The 14,114-nt window shown below is 46.4% G+C and overlaps 1 protein-coding gene across 1 annotated transcript in view; it reads left to right on the top strand.

Moving 5' to 3' along the window:
* The first annotated feature begins 1,593 nt into the window (after positions 1-1,593).
* Positions 1,594-14,114, top strand: part of DPYS (dihydropyrimidinase) — a 76,117-nt gene continuing 63,596 nt past the window's right edge. Inside the window, exon 1 of the mRNA XM_038555313.1 lies at positions 1,594-1,925. Within this exon, the coding sequence (XP_038411241.1) occupies positions 1,665-1,925 (261 nt within the window). The 5' untranslated portion in view covers positions 1,594-1,664. The remainder of the gene's footprint in view (positions 1,926-14,114) is intronic.

Genomic DNA, 14,114 nt, shown 5'->3' with positions numbered 1-14,114 from the left:
TGTTGCCATCAGTGAATCTCCGTGAGTCACCCCCCCTTCTCCCTCCCCCCTTTTCTGATAAAAGTTTGAGTAAATGAAACGTGGGAAGTTTGTTTTGTGTTGTGTGGCAGGGCATCTCAATATCTAAAGTAAAGAAACCTTTGAAATCATTCCCCTGGACAGTTTTGGGAAGGATGTTGCAACCACCCGGACATCTCATCTTATTTTCCTAGGGTGGGTGTGTTATTTGAACACCCTGTCGGAGTTTCATTATATTTATAATTACTCCTTTCACCTTACACAACAACCTTTTGATAACAATTGTATAACTTTCTTGGGTTTCTTGTTTCTGGCTTGATGGCCAAATCTGGAACTTGAAATTATTGAGGCTTTCTACTTTTTAATCACTTAGATGTGTGTAATCTGACAGCTGAGGAAATGTGGCAATACCTTGCATTCCATTGTTGAAAATGTCACCCCTGAGGTCACATGTGACTGCCTCATCTCCAAACTCAAAGGTATCTTCCCAGCCTCTGTCAGTTGACTGTTGAAAGTGACAGAAGAACCAAAGTAAACCAGCCCCCACAAACAGCGCGAAGTGTAGAGGAGGGGACTTGGGGCATGGATGGTTTCAGAAGCTCCAACAATGTGAGAACCCAGCTTCTCGCCATCTCTCTTTCCCGTCCTCTGTGTTGGCTCTGTTCACTTAATGGCTCCCAGAACACTTCCAGGTTCAAGTGCAGCAGGAAGGGACAAGCTCCCCATCTGCTCGACCTAACAAAAGTCTTAGAATCTATTCTCATTGGGCACAATCAATCCGTCGGCTTGGGACACATCCCCATCCCCGCACCCCATCACTGTGAGGGCTTCCTGGTGGTTGGAGGATTTCCTGCCAAAGAAGCTCCACTGACTGTTATCAGAATAAGGACAAGATGAGGTGCTGGAATAGCAGGTGTCTACCACCCTCTCAGCCCTTCCCCAGCATTCGATCCCCGATCCCCGCAGCCTTCTTGAAATTCTGTACTGCTGGCCTCGCTCCCGCAGTGCTTCCTCCTCCCCCTTCTCTCTGACCTCCTCTCTTCGGTTTTCTTGTCCTCCTCCGCCCCTGTAGGGTGAGGGGTGGTCTGTGGCTTCTAGCCCTCTCGCACTTGACCTGCCATCACCCCCCCAAGCCTTTACACACTGTTCCCACGACCGAGACGTCACCCCTCTCCCCACCCCTCATCTCTTTGTGCCTGTGCCCTCTAGGTCCGGGTTCAAAGGCTTCTTTGTGAACCTTCTATAGCTAATTTTCTTCAAGACAAAGTCTACCTTCCCTTTCCTCTAAACTTCCCACCCGGGGCGCATCCCGGCCCCTCGCGCTCCCTGTCGCGGGTGTGCGTGTCCTGGACAGACACGTTCCTCTTCGGGGGAAGGGATGAGGCGGATTTCTTTCCCCAAAGTGCCTTTTCTAAAGACCTTCCCTTCCGGGGACGGGACCCCGGGCTGGGCTGGGCTGGGCTGGGGCGACGGCGCCCTGGGGAGGGAGCGGAGCCCGCCCCCGCCCGGCCCTCGGGGTGGAGCCGCCCGCGCGCAGGGATAAGCCCGCGGGGCGCGCGGGGCGGGAGCCGGAGTCGGAGCCGAGGGGCCACTCTCCGGGCCGCGAACCGGGCCGCCGCGCACCCCCCACCCCCCCCCCCCCCGCCATGGCGGCGCCGTCGCGGCTCCTGATCCGCGGGGGCCGCGTGGTCAACGCCGACCTCTCGCAGGCGGCCGACGTGCTGGTGGAGGACGGCGTGGTGCGGGCGCTCGGGCGCCACCTGCTGCCCCCCGGGGGCGCCGCCGGCCTGCGGGTCCTCGACGCCTCCGGCAAGCTGGTCCTGCCCGGGGGCATCGACACGCACACGCACATGCAGTTCCCCTTCATGGGCTCGCGCTCCGTGGACGACTTCCTCCAGGGCACCCAGGTACCCGCCTCGCCGCGCCCGGCGCCCCGGGGGGCCTCCTCCGCCCCTTCCGTCCCTCCGCGCCCTCCGCCCCTCCGCGCCCTCCGCGCCCTCCGGCCCCTCCGCGCCCTCCGCCCCTCCGCGCCCTCCGCCTCTCCGCCCCTCCGCCCCCTCCGGCCCTCCGCGCCCTCCGGCCCTCCGCCCCTCCGCGCCCTCCGCGCCCTCCGCCCCCTCCGCGCCCTCCGCGCCCTCCGCCCCCTCCGGCCCTCCGCGCCCTCCAACCCTCCGCGCCCTCCAACCCTCCGCGCCCTCCGCCCCTCCGCCCCTCCGCGCCCTCCGCCCCTCCGCGCCCTCCGCCCCTCCGCGCCCTCCGCGCCCTCCGCCCCTCCGCCCCTCCGCCCCCTCCGCGCCCTCCGCGCCCTCCGGCCCTCCGCGCCCTCCGCCCCTCCGCCCCCTCCGCTCCTCCGCTCCTCCGCCCCTCCGCCCCTCCGACGGCTCCGCGCCTGTCGCTCCGCGCCTGTCCCGCTGCCCCAGCGCAGCCCGGGGACCGTCGCAGGCGCCCCGCCGAGGCCGAGCCAGGCGCCCTCTACTCCTCCCGGGGGGGTGACCGCGCGAGTTGAGCCCCCCCCAGCCCCGTGTACTCCGCTCCCGTCGCGGCCCTATTCTGTGGAGGCCCGCGGGCTTTCGTGGTATCCGCAGAGCCTGTTGGTTTAGCGGGCGCCCCCAGCCATCTCCCCGCGTTCCATCTCCAGCCAAAACCAAAGGAGAGATCCCTTCACCCAGGAGTTGCTGGCCTGACCCCCAAGGCCGCGGCCTGTGCTGCGTGCTGACGGGTCTGGGCAGGGCTGGGAGGTGCTCAGCTTCGCGGCCTCCACCCTGCAGGAGAAAAGACACGGCCCTGACAAGAACTTGCAAGAGAAATATTCCAGGATGGGACTTGAGTTGTTCGGTTTGCCCGCATACCTTGTATCCGCCCGGGGCTCATCCCACCTAGTGCCCTCCTGAGCCCCCGTCGCCCAGGCCCCCGTCCCCCACCCACCTCCCCTTCCGCAACCCTTTGTTTCCCAGTTAGGAGTCTCTCCTGCTTTGCCTGGCCCCATCTCTTCCTAACCGGCTTGCCCAGGAGACGTCAAATAGGGACCTGATTCTCGCTGCTGGGGCACCTGCATCTATTAGCCCACGGCGCAGGAGGGTCAGGCCGCCAAACCCAGGTGGCCGCCGCGTGGGTTTCTCTAGACACAAAGGCCCAGGGGCTCTGGTCAACGAAAAGAACCTTAAGCGTTTCTCCAAAGCTCCTGAAAACGAGATCTAGAGGTGAACCAGGCTGCCTCACAGCGCCATAAAGTTAAAACCGCATTCAGCATTTTGGCTCACGCCAAGCCCTCACCCTCCTTGAGACTTGATTTTTGGGGCTGCAGGAGAAAAAAAAAAAAAAAAAAGGCTCTTTCCAGAGTCAAAGTATTGATATCTTTAAGGCCTAAACCTTCGTGTGTGAAACAGTTTACTTAGTCCGGGTGTTGGTTGTGCAGGCTTTCCAAGCAGTCTGGACTCGTTTACCTTACTAACTTCTCTCAAGTAGTTTTATTCTCGACACACACACACCCCTCCACATTTCCCAGTCATGTATGATTGACTAGAACGTTTGATAGAAAAAACAACAATTTGACCCAGAGAGAGAGAGAGAGAGAGAGAGAGATCTGGGGTGGGCTGCTCAATTCAATAGTTGGAAAGCCTACTCTGAGTTACTAATTATTAACTTTTATCATCAGGGCAGTGGTCAAAGTTTTTTTGTAGAACATACCATTATCTGTTGTGAAAATTGAATATCCATTTTGCCCTTTAGTTAACAAGGAAAATTTCCTGAAATTTAATGAACTGATTTTTTACGTTTTAAATACAATTCTCAGATATAAAAGCAATACATGATTGTACAAAATTGGAGAAAAAGATATTAGGAAAGTAGGAAAAAATATATTACCTACAATCTCTGTGTTGGTGTATTGCTTTTACGCTTTCTAGTATGCTTTATTTGACATAACTGAGATCATATTATGCAAGTATGTACGAGTGTGTGTGTGTATGTGTGTGTGATACCTGTAAGTGAACTTTTGTAACCTGGTGCTTTCAGTTACAGTACACACACTTTCTCATATCACAGGCTCATCATTAACAAAGTGCTTTGCTGATGGCAGGGCATTCCATTGACACCCGTTTGCCAGGTGCAAAGTCGCTCCTTAGGACCAGCAGTTGCCAGGCCCACTAGCATCATTTCCCCTCATCATCTTCCTTTTTCTCATCAGGGTTCTAGAGAACCTGGGAAGCCCTTCACCTTCCCAAAGCCAGGAAGCAGAGTTGGAAGGCTCTAAAGGAGGAACATTGGGCTGCCCGGGTGGCTCAGCGGTTTAGCGCCGCCTTCAGCCCAGGGCGTGATCCTGGGGACCCGGAGTCGAGTCCCACGTCGGGCTCCCTGCATGGAGCCTGCTTCTCCCTCTGCCTGTGTCGCTGCTGAATAAATAAATAAATAATCTTTAAAAATTTATTTAAAAAAATAAAGGAAGAACATTCCTTATCTTTCTCAAGATTATCGGTGCATGCATGCTATAAGGCCCTGGAAGGTGGTTCTTAGTCTTCTGTCTGTTGTTCTTTGGACATTTGGGTATTCCTAAACATGGAGAGATTTACAGTTCTAAATGAGAAGGCAGATCTTTGAAGCATACTATGGTACTACAGTCATCAACATCTGAAAGAACTTACCCACCAGCTGATTCTCTAGGTGTTTCTATACTTAAACGTTGTCCAGCTATTAAACAAACAAACAAAAAAACATGTTCTTCATGACCTTAGGATCTTAATTAGACAGGATGGTCTTAATTAAGCAATATGGTCAGAGATGTTCAGGTCAAAGATTTAGCAAAGGCTAAATTCCTGTTGAACATTAAACAGTACTCCCAAAGACACTAAGTTACAAAAGTCTACTTCAGAATTGGTTGGATCCCAGGAGATAACCTCTCCTGCCCCCAGAAACAGAGGAGACTCCATAAAAGGGAACCAGATGGGTAAATATAGATAAACACGAGCATTAAAGAGCATTAAAGTATCGGCTTGAGTTCTGAAAGGAGAACATTATGGAATCACCTCGTCCTCTTTTGTAGTCTTCAGAATAATTCCCAAGGCAATGTTGGAGTTTCTGGTTTTGGGGGAAAAAGAAACAAAGAAGTCTTTTGTAGATGCTGCTGGTGCTGTATATTATATTGAAAACAATAGTATTAATAGTATTGAAGTAACATTTATTTTATTAAGCACTCACTGTGTGCCAGGCACTGTGTGAAACTGCATCATCTGCCAACAATCTCCGGTGCCATTATCTCCTTCTGCAATTGAGGAAACTGAAATTTGAGTCACTTGCCTAAGGTCAGACACCAGTAAGTGACCATGGGACTCTTCAAATTCCTTACTGCCTGCCATTGCTAGGGCTCTTACCTACTAGGCTCTCTTCCTTTCTGAAACTATTGGGAAAACGTGATGTTTTAGATTTGTCCTAGTGGCAGATGATGCAGTGAAAATGCTGGGTAAGTTGCAAAATAGAGCAGTCATCCTTGAGAAACACAGTAGCCCTTCACCTTCCCAAAGCTAGAGGTTATCAAAATAAATACACATCTCAGGCATTAGGTTTTTGAGGCATTTGTACATGCATTTATGGCCATACAGAAATGGGTACCTTACGTACAGAAAGCTATAAAGGAAAAATGATATATGATGCTTTCAGGAGATGGGCTCCAAATGTTTGCGTTCTGCATGCACAAGGCTGATCATTTATAATGTCTGACACATAGGAGGGATCCTGTTTGTGGTATCCTGTTTATTGATCACCAGATTGGGATGTGGCCCAATTTAAAAAACGAAATATAGGTCAACCAAAGGTTACATGTTTTGTCAATCTAATTTATGGCAGAGTTGAGTTAAAGCTTATAATTGATTTACTTAATTACAGGTAAAAGCTTTCTATCTGATGTAACTAATAGAAGTAATGTTCTGCTTTAAAGAAATCATATTTCATCTTGTTGGTCTGTACTACATGTACAGTGGTCTTCCTGTAATTCAATATCCATGAGGAAAAACAATGGGATTTTTTATTCAAGTGGATATTGTGAATTAGGTAAAGTTGAAGGAATTATGACTTTGCTTTACTACATTCTATGATAAGAGAGTAAATTACAAAAGCTTGGCTAGTTTTCATATATTGATATTCAGACATATATGCAGCTTGGAGTAGGTGGATTCACATTAAAAATCTGGCAGCGGGCAGCCCCGATGGCGCAGCGGTTTAGCGCCGCCTGCAGCCCACGGCGTGATCCTGGAGTCCCGGATCGAGTCCCACGTCGGGCTCCCTGCGTGGAGCCTGCTTCTCCCTCTGCCTGTGTCTCTGCCTCTCTCTCTCTCCCTCTGCATCTCTATGAATAAATAAATAAATCTAAAAAAAATTTTTTTAAAAAGATTACTTTGAAAAATAAATAAATAAAAATCTGGCAGCATCAGTAACTGGTGGAAGGATCTTTTTTTTTTTTTTAATTGGGAAAAGACGCAGAACACTTTTTTGTGTGTAAGACAAAAAGCTTTCAAAGTTATCAAGAAAGGAAATTATACTTTGCTCTGGAACTTTTTGGTAAAGTGCCATCAAGATGATTACTTATAATAAGGCAGTGGAAGGTATGTGATTAAGCGTGCGTTTGTGGTGTATTTATAGAATTTCTTCACCTTGTAGGAGAACTGTGCTTCAGGAAACTTGTTTGCAAGCCAAATCCCCTTTTCTGTTGCTTGCAGGAGCTCAGGGCTGGGCTTCTGAGGCTGTTTGGGCTGACTGTGTGACCTTGGGCAAGTCACTTCTTATATCAGGGTTATTAACATTTCCTTGTTTGTCTAATGATGCATCGGTTAGAAGAACAACTTTAATTTTAAAAAAATGTTGGAAGTAATAAAAACAATATGTTACTCATTATCCAGACCTTGGGAAAATGCTAGACCATTATAGATGCTCAATATATATTAGTTTTCTTTTTTTAAAAGAGGAAAATATAGTTGAGTGTAAAGAAAAATAATATTTAAGTCACCTATAAATTTAACATTTTGCTTCCTGTGTGTCTTCATGCTTTTCTTTTTTTGGGGGGGGGGCATATAAACATTTTCTACTAAATTTTGCATACTCTTCAGAGACAGCCTTATTCATCACATATTTCCACGGGACCTTGACTATCATTGGAGAACGTGATTTCCATGGTTCTGTTATCCTTGCAGAGGCTGAGTCTCAGAGCTTTCACTCTGGTCTTGGTGTCTCTGTGCCTCAGACTTCTATTTCTGCCTGAGGATTTCACAGCCTGGATATCCCACAAGCATTCTGTATTCAGTATGTTCCAAACCAGATTTATCTTTCCTTCCAAGTGCCCCCCCCCCACCGCCCCCCGCCCCGTGCCTCATTTTTCATTCTGTTTCACAAACTGTTAATAGCTCCCTCCCATCTTCTCAGTGGTGGACATTTGGGTGGTTTCCAGGGGTTTTTATTTTTGCTTCTGTAACAAGGTTGGAACATAAATCATCTCACAGATTCTTGATAATGGATTTAGAAATCACCCCTCCCCCCAGTGAAATGGCTAGACCAAAGATTATTGGATCAGTCTTGAAGGAATTTAATACATATATTCAGATGGCTCTTCAGTTTGTGCTCCGCGAGCAATACATTCTAATTCCCATTTCACTGAATCCTAGCTAATTGTAGCTGCTACCTTAAAAAAATCAATGCCAATTTAGTAGGAAAAACATAGAATTTCTTAATGTTTTTAAACAAGAATTTATTTCATTGCTGGTGAAGCTGAGATTTGAATATTCTTATTGTGCTATTAGTTTGCATGTTCCAGCTCTAAGAGTTTATAATTCTGATTTCCTTGAGTAGCTCTTTACTGATTACAGAGTTAATCTTGGAACTAATCAGAGGAAGAAAAAAAAATCTCAAAGATTAATTTGAAACCACTTGATGGGTTTTGAAACCATTTGATAGGGCCCTACTGAGGGTGTTGTGTGTTAGGAATTCCTTCCCCGAACTTTACAGAATCTAGGACTTGTCTTCCCTCAGTTTTGGTACTTGAGTTCTCCATGCCTTTAAGTGGCACTGCTTGTTTCCTTCCTCATTTGCCTGGATTAGATGTTTTTAATGTTCAACAAAGGTAGTGTAGAAATCAAGGTTTCCCTGATGCTGTTGTTGGAAAGAAAAACTTTTTCCTGTAACCTCTTAGGTTTGGTTACTGAGGCATGCAAATTAACCAACAAAAGACAGATTAACAAGAGAAAAGACAGGTCTTTAAATTTTTCATGCACTTGTGAGTTCAAAGAAAAAATGTGACTCAAGGGTTAATTAAAATTTTGGGTAATAAACCCACCTTAACAGGGGAAAGGAAGGGGGAGAAGCGCATGTATGGGAAAATAAATGACCTTAATAAGAGAAGAGGATTAGAAAGGGCACTTATGGGAAGACAAGTGGCTTTTAGGAAGACAGATGGACTCTTAAGAGAATTGGTGGGAGATATGATAGTTTCTGACAGGGTCTCTTGAGGTGTGGTTCACGTTTCCAGTCTCAGGTGTTAAGACACAATCTTTCCTGGTGGTGAAACTTCCTAGAAGGGGATTCATTACAGTTGAATTCTTTTGAGAGTCTTTGCTTTTAGGCAGATAAGGGAGTTCACCCCTCCCCCCCATACACACACATACACCTATTCTTAAACACCTTCAGTTCAAGATGGTTTTTATGGGACGTCTGGGTGGCTCAGTGGTTTAGCACCTGCCTTCGGCCCAGTGTGTGATCCTGGAGCCCTGGGATCGAGTCCCATGTCAGGCTCCCTGCATAGAGCCTGCTTCCTTCTCCCTCTGCCTGTGTCTCTGTGTCTCTCATAAATAAATAAAATCTTTAAAAAAATATTTTTACGGCACAGTGGACTCCTCTGGGCCCTGTCACTGCCATCTAATATGGAACAATCCTAAATAAGGATTTTTCAAGTTAATGGTTAGGTTCTATTATTTCAGTCAACAAATATTTCTTGGTAACCCACTAAGTGGCAGGCACTGTGGTTGGGCTAAGAGAGATGAGAACCATGGTGGTCTTTGTTCCCTTTTCCTTTTGTGAGGTTGCCAGTCCTGATGGCTTGCTGCATCACAAGGTATGTTTCTGAGCAAGCTATTTGACTGATAAGTGAGCACCTACCCAGAGTCTACTGCTCACTTCCACTTTGTGCTCTTCTTATCACATGTCAAGTCACAAATTGAGGGAGGACGCTTCTTCAGTTATGTTTCATTACATCTAATAGAGAAGTTGTTGTCATGGTAATCATGCATTCCCAAACCCTGAGAGTCTGTTTACACATAAAAACAAAGACCTTAAAAGCTAAAGGTAAAACAAAGTGTAATCTTTAAAAACAAAACAAACAAACAAAAACACAAAAAATCAAGGGTCCCTGGGTGGCTCAGTCAGTTAAGTGTCTGCCTTTGGCTCAGGTCGTGATCCCAAGGTCCTGGGATAGAGCCCCAGTGTTGTGCCTCTGCTCTGCGGGGGGAAGGGGGGAATCTACTTCTCCTTTTCCCACTCCCTCTACACTCCCCCCTGCTTGTGTGTTTTTTATTCTTCCATCTCTCAAATAAATAAAAATCTTAAGAACACACACACACACACAAGAAATCATTTGAGGCAAATATAGATTACAATCTGTTGTATTAACAATCCTAGTTAACACTGATTAATTGATAGGCTTTGGACACAACTGAGCATTTAGCTTTCATATGCTCTCAGGGTCTACATTCTGCATTAACACTTTCACAGAAGGAACCAGGAAACTACATGGGTAGGGCTAGCAATATTTTAAAGAAATGTCATATTAACATGCAACTTAACACTGCTTTCCCATTTTGCTATTGTTAAAGTGAACCATCAAAATTATCCCATCTCCCACCTATTGGGGGAAATTCACTGATCCCTCTATTCCTTTCTCCTGTTAAAGAACAAAAATTCAGCTGAGTAAATTTGAAGATCTAATTGGTTTTATTAAGCGATTCCTAAATCAGGCAGCATGCCATCTGGCAAGTAGAAAGAAGCTACAAGGTATCTACAAAATGGAAGGTTTTTATAGAAAGGAGTGTGGGGAAGGAAGTTATTTGGGAGAGGGCGAGTGTGACAGATTACCTCACTGGTGCTGACCAAAAAGTTCTTGACTACATTTCTGAGGGAGACTTAAACTGCAATTAGGTTAGGTTTTAAGCTGGTTTGGTGACTTGGCCTACCATAAGTGATCCCATCTTGGGACTGTGGTTTTCTTTATAAACTCTCCCTTAAACATTTAAAGAACATTTATATACCAGGCACTGTAATGGGCATGGGGCATACAGAGGTGAAACTACATCCACCCAATGAGGATCTCAGAGGGATGGGATAAATTTCCCTAGACAATGCTGGTGTGCAGCCAGGGTTATAGTCACTGGATCAAGTAGAAGAGGGGCTGGGGAGGGAAGAGCAGGAGTAATGTCTTTCTCTAAGGTAGAAAGGAGCTCAGAGCTCTCCAAGGAGAGGGAGGAATGGTGTCACTGGAGTGGGACGAGTGGGTTGGAGGCAGGTGACCCAAGAGCAAGCAGAGGAGTCAGCTAAAGTTCAGCCTTATGTGTAATAATTGTCTTTTTTTTCCATCCTAAGGGCAAAGGGAAGTCAATATAAGATTGGCAGTGGCAAGCATGGCTGGCGACGAGGTGACAGTGAAGAGACTACTGCTCTAGTTCAATTGGGAGATGTAAGATAGCACTGGGCAGCAGAGGTGAGAACACAGGAAGGAAAGAGATTCATGGAATTTGTAGGGTTGGGTGGAGAGCTGGGCTTCCCAATGGGCTGGCTCTGAGGATGTCAAGAAAAAGAGAGATAAATGTCAAGGAGTCTCCTCAGTCTGGCTTGCACAGTTGGATTAATGATGGTGTGGCTAATATTTCAGACTCAAGGACCCAAGGAGACAGGCAGTATAGACTCAAGGACCTTACAAAGCCGAAGGTGTTTCGGAATTGGAACATAAATTGGGGTAATAAAGTTGGTTTTCATAAGTCTTAGTGACTATGAGAAAGCTGAGAATTCAGTCCAGGGGTTTCTCCCTGAGGCTCAGATGTCCTCTTGGATTCCCTTCTGCTTTATTTGGGTTGATTGAGCAGGTCTTATGACTGATTTTAATGAGACAAAGTCAGTTGTTCCAAGATGAACTTAGAAATGAAAATTTGGTGACACCGTCAAAAGGAAGACAATGTTCGAGATGCTTTCTATAATGATTTACAACCTAATGCATTCTTAAATAGAACCTTGTGTTATATAACACTGTGACCCGGCTGTTCTTTGGAGTTTATCTCAGTTTATGTTCAACCACATTTGCATCTGATACAGCACATGTTCTCCTCCACCCAAAAGAAGGCTTTAGATAAATTGGAAAGTTTTCAAGGGAGAACAGCCAAAGTAATTAGGAGCTGAAAGAATTGATTTATGAGCCAAGATTAGATAAGGTAAATACATTTTGTTTGGCTATCTGACAAATAAAGTGGAGTGAAGTCAATCAACAGTAAAAACAAAGGAAACAATTCAGGTTCACTCAGAAATATGAGAGAAATGTTCACCCTTTACTGGCTCTCCCTCCCCTGCTGAACCTTTTTTCATTCCTCAAATGTTGGGTAAAGCCTGATGAATGTCTGCGTAGTGAACCTAAAAGCGTCTGATGGTAAAAGTAGTTAAACAGATACTAAAATATCTGAGGAGGGCTAGAAATGTGATGTTCTGACCAGTTGGTTTGCTGAATTAAGGAGATTATTCCAGGGCCAGTAGGTGTGTGCAGGTAAAGAAGCACTAGAGTGGGGCCCTTCCTTATAAATCTTCTTGGGACACATTATTTCAATAGCGATTGTCACAGTGATGAAGGTCAACTGAGCTCTGTAAAACTGCTTTGTTTGTGGCTTTCTGATTCACGGTCTGATGGGATTTGTTTTGTTTCGTAAGGCATTTGGTTTCCTAGGTGCTTGATTCATTTTATCAACCTCTGCATTTCTCAAAGTAGTGACTCACTGATGACCTGGCTGGAAATCAAATCCTACAAGATGGAAGAGTGGCTGAGGAAAAATGGCCTGCACAGGGGTTGAGGCCCAGAGTAGGCTGACTGTGCGACTTACCCCTCAGAGTCATATGCTCCTCTATGCTACCTTGGAGAAGTCATTCAACATCTCTGAGCCTCAGTATCCTCCACTATAAAGTAAAAACCATTCCTACCTCTCCAGACTTCAGCGAGGCTTAATTAAATGGGCTAATATGTATAAGATACTTACCCCAGGCCTGAGCATTCACAAGCCCTTCTCTGAAGAAGTAAATACCTCCTGGGAGGAGCACATCTCCTTCACACTCTATTTAGGGAATACAGATCCACTGCTCTGGCACATGGCTCCCGGATCCAGTGAAAGGAAGGGGACATTTCAGGTCTTGAAATAATACTTGGGGATTTTTGATAACCTTGGGCAGTGAAAGGACTGTGGGTAACCAGAGAGACCAGGGGAGGGGGAGGGAGGAGGTTCAGAGGAGGCTGGGGTGCAGACAGTGGCTGGCAGCTGTTCTTCAGGACCCAAGGTGGCTTGTGCCCCCCATGGTTTGGAACCTGGCAGATTTTGTGTTTTTTTGTACTTCTACCCACACCTCTCCCATTCACTAGAGCTTCTTGAAATTTGTTTCCATTCAGAGGGGAGGAGAGGGAGGCAGAGGAGGGAGGAGAAATAGAACAAGAAGAAAGAGAGGAGAAGTAAGTGACAGTCTCCTCTTTCTTCCCTGCTCCTGGGGGAGTCAGGGAGGTGGAGCAGGTGTGACTAATCCTTATTTGGGAGCTTTCAAATTGTAGCACCAGGAGTTTTGATCTACTGTCCTTTGAGAAAATGGCCCTTTGACCATTATCACATCTGCAGTCTGGCAAGAACACTGTCAATAGTCTGTACTTTATTTCCATAGCATACACAGGCGTTTTTATCATCTATCGGTAAAGTCTTTTTTTCTCCCTATAAAACTTGTGCATTGTTATAGAAAAGTTGGCAAATAATAAAAATAAAACTTAACTAGAGGGAAATTTATAGCAACCTGCAATCATGCCACCCAGAAACAGCCACTGTAAGTGTTTGTCTTGGCTTGGCGCTGTTGCTTTCCTGCTAAGTATTGGAATGTTCTGGGGCATTTATTGTGATTTATATTATCATGCCTCCCTTCTCTCTCTTGGGGGTCATTTCAGCCAACCTCAGGACCCCTCAGACATCTTCCCCAAGGTGAGTGTCACAACCTTCTTCTGCCTCAATTGCTCCTCAGTATTGGGTCTGCATTTCTTTCTGTGTGCAAATACACAAAGTGGACGTGTGCCACCCACTTGGGATGTTCCACATCAAACTCATGCTCCCTCTGCACGCAAGAGCTCCTTTCCCTCCTCTGCAACCATCAGTCATCCCAGTCAGAACTTGCTCACAGGGTCCTATTACCCCTGCCAACAGCTTGGCCTTCCTTTTGTTGGAACCAATGCTTCACATCAATCCTAGTCTAGGTCTTAATTCTGCCCTTTCCCACTTTCTACTGAGCGTCTGACTTTTCCACTTGAGTCCTTCCTCACAGTGACCCGGTGGTGGTGGCTGTTCCTCAAAGCACAGGCTCTGGAGCCTGATGACCTGGTTCCAATCCCGCCTTTGTCAAGTTATTTAAGAGTGGTGTGCTGGGTTTCCTCAACCCTAAAATGAGGCTAGTGTTCCCTGCTGCAGATCTGGTGAGGTGATTACAAAAATTAGAACATCTAGAACATCAGAATAGTTCCTGGCACATAAGAAATGCTCACTGCAAGTTAAATATTATTGTCCAGTTGGCAACCTCATGTGTGTGTCCTAGTGCTAATTTAAATCCACACTTCCTCTGGTCTGTTTATCCTTTCCTCTTCTGAATTCCTGGTAACCTTTCCCCTGGGCCTTTTCTAAGGAACTTAGCAATTTTTACCCCCACTCCACTTAACATTTTCTATACTACCACTTATTGTAGAAGTACACTCGCCACTTGTCATTATGAACTGATTATTTTATTATAATTACTAATGCATATTTCCATCCCCCCTCCAGATGATAGACATCCAAGTGGAGAAACTCTGTCTG

The sequence above is a fragment of the Canis lupus genome, chromosome 13 (assembly GCF_011100685.1).
Source record: "Canis lupus familiaris isolate Mischka breed German Shepherd chromosome 13, alternate assembly UU_Cfam_GSD_1.0, whole genome shotgun sequence".
Lineage (NCBI taxonomy): Eukaryota > Metazoa > Chordata > Mammalia > Carnivora > Canidae > Canis > Canis lupus.
Note: the sequence above shows the minus strand (reverse complement) of the source record. Positions and strands in the feature narration are given on the sequence as shown.